The sequence below is a fragment of the Protopterus annectens genome, chromosome 6.part0, assembly GCF_019279795.1.
Source record: "Protopterus annectens isolate FY-2018-M chromosome 6.part0, PAN1.0, whole genome shotgun sequence".
Classification (NCBI taxonomy): domain Eukaryota; kingdom Metazoa; phylum Chordata; order Ceratodontiformes; family Protopteridae; genus Protopterus; species Protopterus annectens.
The window spans coordinates 336071734-336079233 of NC_056737.1; the positions used below are offsets into that span (position 1 = coordinate 336071734).

General features: G+C 42.3%; 1 protein-coding gene across 1 annotated transcript in view; it reads left to right on the forward strand.

Annotated features, from left to right (window-relative positions):
- Positions 1–7500, forward strand: part of SPTSSA (serine palmitoyltransferase small subunit A) — a 68789-nt gene that overhangs the window by 60638 nt on the left and 651 nt on the right. Inside the window, exon 2 of the mRNA XM_044074095.1 lies at positions 6676–7500. This exon is cut by the window's right edge and continues 651 nt beyond it. Coding sequence (XP_043930030.1) covers positions 6676–6779 — 104 coding nt within the window. The 3' untranslated portion in view covers positions 6780–7500. The remainder of the gene's footprint in view (positions 1–6675) is intronic.

Sequence of the window (7500 nt, forward strand, 5' to 3'; positions counted from 1 at the left end):
GTCTTTTGAAAGTTAAAAACTATGCTTCGTTTTATAAAATGGGGTATAGGCATTTATCAAGCAATGTTGGGAAGATTTATGCCTGTTGCGGATGTGACCATTGCCTTTTCTCAAATTTCTAGTCTGGTGCCGTGTGCTTTTCCTTCTTTTATAAAGCAGGAAGGAGAAGAACGGGTCAGTGGAGTAATCATAGCAAAACTTCTTGCTCGTTTCTTATGAAAAGGCATCTTGGAGAAGGATGTATTACTAGATCCCATAGCTGTCTGTTCAGGTGTACTGTATTTGATTTAAAAAAATGAGAGGAGGGTTGACTGTGAACTTGTGTTAACTGATTAGTTTGTAGGATGACGTGCAAAGAATGAAAGTACACCTTGCCTGCTATTCAGTGGAGGATTCGATTTGGATGTCTGAGGTGTGTATTTCTGTGGGTTGGAGCATCTCGTTTAACTCCAGAGAGGGGGTGACTTCTTGTCTAACCTTAGACTGCCACTAGGTGGATGGTTTTAGTAAGTGCAGGCAGTAGTCTAGACTTCAGATTCTTGGGTGCACCTCTGAAGAAACAGTTGTGGCCATGTGTTCAGCCTAGCCAGAATGTGTTGGATTTCTCCGCTCCCTTAGATTAGTTCCCTGTGCCTCTATCCAGCAGAGCAACTGAAGTGATCCCCGGGGTAAACTTGGTTTCCCATCCACTCGTCAAGGTTTTTCTTGAGTGTTGGCGAGGAGCCCTGCCTAATGTAGATGGGAATCTTGTTCCAAAACATGGGAAGTCTCTGGGACAGGAATCTATCCCTCCAGCATGTCCTATTGTGGTGAGGTTTAGATCCTTAGAGCGTGTGGCTCGAGAGGATAAGGTTCACTTTAGTTGGAGCATGTCCATCAATTCTGGGTTGGATGTGGCCTTGTATGTCAGGCAGAGATCAGGTGCAGGTGGTATGCAACAGAGTACCGCTGGAGTTTCTTCAGTCGAGCTGCATAGGGCATCTGTTTGAGGCCAGTGGTCCTCTTGGTGAGGTACGTTTTGTGGTCTTTCCAGTTGTTGCGGTGTCTTGTAAGGTACATCCCAAATGGGGCGTTTTACTCCAATGATTGGTCTGAGTGGTGAGTAGAGGGGCACAGTGACCTCTCGATCTGGATGCAAACCCTTTTGTGATTAGGTGGGCCACATGGAAGGATTTTCTAACCACTTTGGCAATGTGATTATAAAAGGAGAGATTACTATCTATTTGGGTCCCCAGATCCCTTATTACGTCTTCTGTATTTAGGGGACTACCACCTATGTGGTAGTTTGTAGGTACTTTGTTTTTTCCAGAGGGGATGACTATGCACTTTTGGCGTTTAGCTTGAGGCCATGATTTTGACACCAGGTATCCGGTGAGACCCTTTTGGAGGATGTCGGTCAGCCAGAGAGTCAGTTATAGCCTCTAGTTTGCAGTCATCTGCGAACTTGGTCAGCCATAGTCCTCCTGTGCTTGTCTATACTTCTGAGAAGTATATGCTGAACAGGAGGGGTCCTAGGACTGAGCCCTGGGGGACACCACTTGTAACCAGTTTGGAGTCAGACCTAGCTCCCGCAACTCTCACCATGTGGGTTCTGTCCGTGAGCCAGTTGGCAACCCATCTTGTGAGGTAGGGGTTATGTTCAGGCTGGTGAGATTGTCTATAATACCAGAATGAGGGATGGTGTCTAAGGCCTTTGTGAGGTCTAGATAAGCTATGTATCGCCTTTCCCTCATGTATAGCCTTGGTAACTGTCTCAGAAGTCTACCTGGTTTAGGAGGCATGATCTTCCCTTAAAGCCGAACTGGGTAGGGTCCAGTGTTCCTCATGCGTCATGTCATGAGGTCATGTGTTGTGGAAATGTACTGCTTGGAACTTTATGGTTTGTTTTAGGTTGGGGAGGATCTGTAGTGGTGGAACAGAATTTGTGATTTAGAATCTGCTTTTGATTTTGAGTAGACCTAGATGCAGATAAATGGATTTTGAGTAAAATTAAGGCTTTGCTGTGGCCACTGTTAAATTAGATTGCGAGTCTCTTGGACACTTCCATTTTTATGCTAATGCAATTTTTCCAGGGTATCTTGACTGAACTCTGGAGCTTTTGGCAGGCAAGTATTTGAAAGCTGGAACTATTAAATATTCAAGAAGTGTAATCCTCTTGGATTACCCATATCTAAAACAACTTTTCTCGTACACCGTAATACCTTTTCCTACCCTAACTTAACTCTAGTAGTCAGTTTTCTTACCTGCTCTACCTCAGACATTTGTCTTCCACATGTCTCCCTCCTGCAGATATTTACTACTTTATCATATCCATATCTTCCTGCTTCTAGTTCTGCTAACATCTCTTCACTGAACTCCTTTCATATTCGTCTCTAAACCCACTTCTGTAACAATTTTCCAGTCAAGTCAACCTATCTAAGAGCTAAATGGAAATATCACCCTATCTCTGTCAGATAACTCCACTACTCCTCCACAAGTTAAAAATTCTCCCACTAAAAAATTCACCTTTGTATTCACAAAACTTCTACACCCTCCATTCTATTTTACATCACTAGGTCAAAGTGAAATCTACCACCTTTACTCAATTCTACATAATTTTCTAATGATGAATTAAAAATAGGTTGAAGTACAGCACTGAGGTATGCAAAAATGACAAGTGTTGGCGAGCAGGGAGTATGCATGCAAAGGAGGCAGTGATAGGATTAGTTGAACTGAATAGTGGAACCACAACTTTGAGAGTCCAAGTGTATAAAATTTTAAGACCAGACAGGAGACAGCAGCTAGATTAGAAATCTTCATCACCACAGAAACTAACCTGCAATCTTGTCACTGAAGCTTTATTCATTTGAGTGAAGTTGCAATTGGAATCATGTGTTAACCTATGATTATGAAAGTCACTGATGGTGGACGTGAGAAAAATAATAGTTCAGAGTCCACCCATGAAGTCTCCATAAGAAAAATGGCAAATTGTATGAAAGCAGGAGATGGTAACATCTCAAACTTAATTGAAATATGTCATTGGTGTTGGCAGATCTTATGAGGAAAATGGTGTTGGATGTTTAACATATGTGGGTGGGTGTCATCTGCTAGTTATGATGCCAGTGTATTCTTGGTATGTTTAATCAACTTTTTATTTGTATCCCAGAGATGTTGCTTGCTGTACATTTGCAATTGGAGTATTGTTTGGTAGCCCCCGATCAAGTAGCGTGTATTAGGATGTTCTTAGTGTTTCACTGTTGCGGTCATTACATTTGGGTAATCCTGCTGGCAGGTTGCCCTCAGTCGGCCTGATTTCCAAAGTCTTGGGTCCTGCGTCGGCTGCTGTCACCTCTTCCCTGATGTCAGGTTGTCAGGGGTACAAAAGAAGCAGCCAACGCCATTTTCTTCCGTCTTTTTTGCCATGCGGTACCCGAAGCAGAAGCCGTTCGCAAGTGCCGGTCGGCTGACTCCTGAGATTTTCGTGTTAAGAGTTTCAGACCAGAAGTCTTCAATAAAGCCAAGTACCCCATTGGGGAAACTTTTTTTTTTTTTTTTTTTTTTTTTTTTTCTTGCTCCAGACCGATGTCAGAAAAAGTTAATAATTGTATTTCTTGTGGAAAGCAAATACCTCATAAGGACTTTCATTCTTAACTGCATTCCTTGCCTAGGCCTTGATCACAACGTTTCTGGTTGTCTGTTTTGTGCTAGATGTAACCAACGCACTATTAAGCGTCAGTATGATTTTGCTTTAAACTATTTTGGACGCTAATTTAATTATCTAGAAATGTTGTCTGATAGCCATCAGACTACCAGAGTTCACAAAAAACGCAAAGGAGGAGAGGGACAACAGAGGCCCAAAACCGACTACTAAGCTTCTCCTAAGCCAGTCGCCGGTGCTCAGTGAGGGGCTTTCACAGCCCTTTATGCCCGCTAAGAGTCGCAGGCAGCTACCGACTCCCACGCGGAGTTGGCTATGCCGCTGGAAACTCAAGGCATTGGAACCTCTGACACTATTCCCTCATGGGTCCGGAGTTCTGAGGGTGTATTCCGACCTAAACTTCTTTACATTACATTAAACCAACTTCAGCTTCATCTTTACATTGCATTAAACCAACTTCAGCTTCAAAGACTAAAGCACCTTCTAAAACAAAGAAACTGAAGAGCCACTTGGACAGGCCTCTATGCCCAAAAAACAGATGTTCAAAATGGCAGAAGACTTTATTACCTTGATCAGGGGTTCCCATCCCCCTCCTGATAAGAGGCCTAGGCAAGAGACTGACTATGAATCTTCAGATCAGGTTTCTATTTCTTCTGATCAGGAATACCCCCCCCCCCCCCCCCCCCAATGAGGTTTCTGATGCTGAAGAATCTATACTTTCATCTTCTCCAGAGGACTATTCTTTTGGGGAAACCTTGCGTACCATGAGGGAGCACTTCCACTGGGAGAGCCAAGATTTTTCAGAATCTAAAAAGAGGCTCAGGAATTTCCTTTTACTATTTCAACACAGGCCTCTAGCCATTCCACCTGTTAGACATTGTAGATGTGTTTTCAGAGTCTAGTCTGACCCCTGACTCCTTACCTCCAGCTCCCGTTAAGCCTGATGGATATTACAGGGTTCCTGACTCTCATAAATTCATCTTTAAAAGACCCTGCTGCTAACCCAGAAACTATTTCACAGGGTCCCAAAGGAGTTAAGGCTTCCGTTGCAAAAAACCCAATCCCCTCTGACAGGGATTCTAGGGCACTGGATAGATGGGGGGGGGGGTTTACACATCTGCTACCTTGGCTATAAGGGCCTTAAACTGTCAGTTTATATGCTCAAATATCAGCAACATGTCATGGCATTGCTTAAACAGAAAATGTTAACTCTGAATGTGCAAAAAACAAGGAAATGCAGGATTTATTGCATGCAGCTGAACAAGTTGGAAAGCATACTTTGCAATGTGGTTTTTATTCTTTGGAGGCCTCCTGCAGGGCCGCAGTTACGGGTTCTATAATTAGGAGGCATGCTTGGTTAAAAGAACAAAATCTGCCTGATCATGTCCAAGTTAAATTATTAGATGCACCTTTACAGCATGATACGTTGGTGTTAAGGCAGAAGAGGTGTTAAAGAAAATGGAGGACAAAGCTAAATCTATGCAAACTGTCAGATTTTTTACAAGTATAGCCACCTGGGTTTAGTAGGCACTGGCCTACAAAGAATTGGTCCTTTCCTGTGTCAGACCTCAAAGGGGCAGATCCCAGACGCCCTAGAGGCAGATCCCAGGCGCAAGGTTCATACAGGTCAAACCAATGAGGTGTTTCTACCTCCAAAGTTGGAGAAGACGAATCACAACCATACAGGAAACAGTCCCAATGACTTCCCCCTGCTGCCACCAAGCACTTATGCCCTGGCAGCACCCTTGGGGGGGAAATTAGCACTTTTTATCAAAATTGGCACATTATAACTCTGGACGAGTGGGTTCTACATAGTGTCACAAGGCTACAAGTTCCATTTCCATACCCTGCCAAAGGCAAATGGCTGGCCAGATCTGCCAAAAAAATCAATGGGCAGAGGCTCAAAAACATGGGTGGCATGAATTGTTCATTCATAGATTATTTGGGGATAGCAAGGCCACTATGGTCTGAGTTAGGTTGCATGTTTGGCTGTGACTGGTATTTGGTCAACAGCTTGGGTAGTGAAGGAACTGGGGGGTGGGACTGAAGGTCTTAGTAACTTGCCCATTCTTGGGTAGGGACTGGGATAGGGCCAATAAATGGGTACACCACATAGTTTGGGTCACTGGTGGAGACGGGGGTCGTATTGGTCTGCTGTCTACAGTGGGGGAGGTGGAAGGATTAGGATAACCTGTATACATGTTTGCACACTTGCAGTGTGAGCCTGTTGCATATTTGGGCATGTGTGGGATGGAGGAATATGGGTAGAGCATAAAGAAAATTGATGCCTAAATGGGGCATGTGTGGGATGGAGGAACATGGGTAGAGCATAAAGAAAATTGATGCCTAAATGATGGCATTGCGATCTGTTACAGCAAGCTCCCTGGGATGATCTTTTTAGAGCTAGCTTTTTTTCATAAACTGGAAACTGGTTAGAATGACTTTGCTTATTTAGTATGACATTTTGTGCTTTCTTATAGTATTCCATTGTCGCACCAACAAACTAACCCAGCCAATACTGCAGTTCTGTGAAAGGAATGCTGGAAGCAGTCTGTGTGTGTTTTTTTTTTTTTTTTCACGGCATGCTTTTGTAGCCTTGCCAGAGGCTACACCTTCAGTCAGTTCTGCAGATTTCTTCAGCTAAGTTATTTTTCATTGTTCACATTATGCACCATTAGTTTGCATCAGATGTGTAGATTTAAATTCTTGCATATTCAAACTCTGTGGGACAGCCTTAAGTAAGAGCTAACACTTGGACTGGAATGTGAAGCAGTGGGTGTGAATAGATCCTTCTACAAAGTCATTAAAATATCCAATACTTGCATGTTTTGGAATTGTCTAAATTGCTCGTCTTTCAATCTCTTGGTGATCTGAATCAGGTTTCAGACTTTTCTCCTTTAATTATGCCACTGTGTCTTGAGTAAAAATGATTAGCTTAAAATTGCAACTGTACTTTCCTTGGTCTTCTGTTTTCATTTTAAGTTGATAAATGGTATGAAAAATCCATGACAGTAATTGCCTTAACTGTTTGTGTACAGATTCTTTCTTGGTTTCAGTTGTCGGAATGGCAGTGTATACCGGGTATGTTTTCATGCCCCAACACATTATGGCCATCTTGCACTACTTTGAAGTTGTACAATGAAGTTTCCTTTCGAGGCGCACACAAGGGCAAGAGTTACTAAACTGAGGCAAGGAAAAAGTTTGCCTTCCTTGGATATTTCAGTAGTAGATAACCAAACACTTAAAACCAGGCATAGTGCCCTGTTAACTTATTTTTTATTTAATTCATACCAGTCATGAGAGGTGCCTTGTTGAGACTTGCACATCCATCAGCATAGTGACTGTTTGAAAATTCTGACCAGTATTTTTGGAAGCAGTTGTGATTATATTGTATTGCACTATGAAAGCTTTCATCTGCCTTTTCAATTTAGCAAGTGTCTGAATTGTGCAAAAATGTCAATGGACTTTTATTGTAGTGGTGGAAATTGTTAAAATAAGCTTTTTTAGCCGTAGACAATCTGCATAATAAAAGTGTATATTTTTAAATAATGGATTTTATACCATCATTTTGAGGGTGGGTAGGATAAACTACCCAGGGTTTGTTATGGCATAAAATGGTTTCAGTTTTTCATTAAACAGCAGAGATGGACCTTGTAAGGGTGTATTTTTTAAGAGGAGCGAGTCAGCATTTTTATACACCTTTTGTAGTACTTTGTCTAAATTTTTGTTTTATGCTGTTGATACCACCAGAAGCAAATAATCCAGAGCTATTTAATTGTGATGTGAGCATTTTTACTAGCAAGGTGGGCAGGGTATCTCCGATAGATGCGTTGTTTTAAACCGCACTGTATAATTTGTGAATG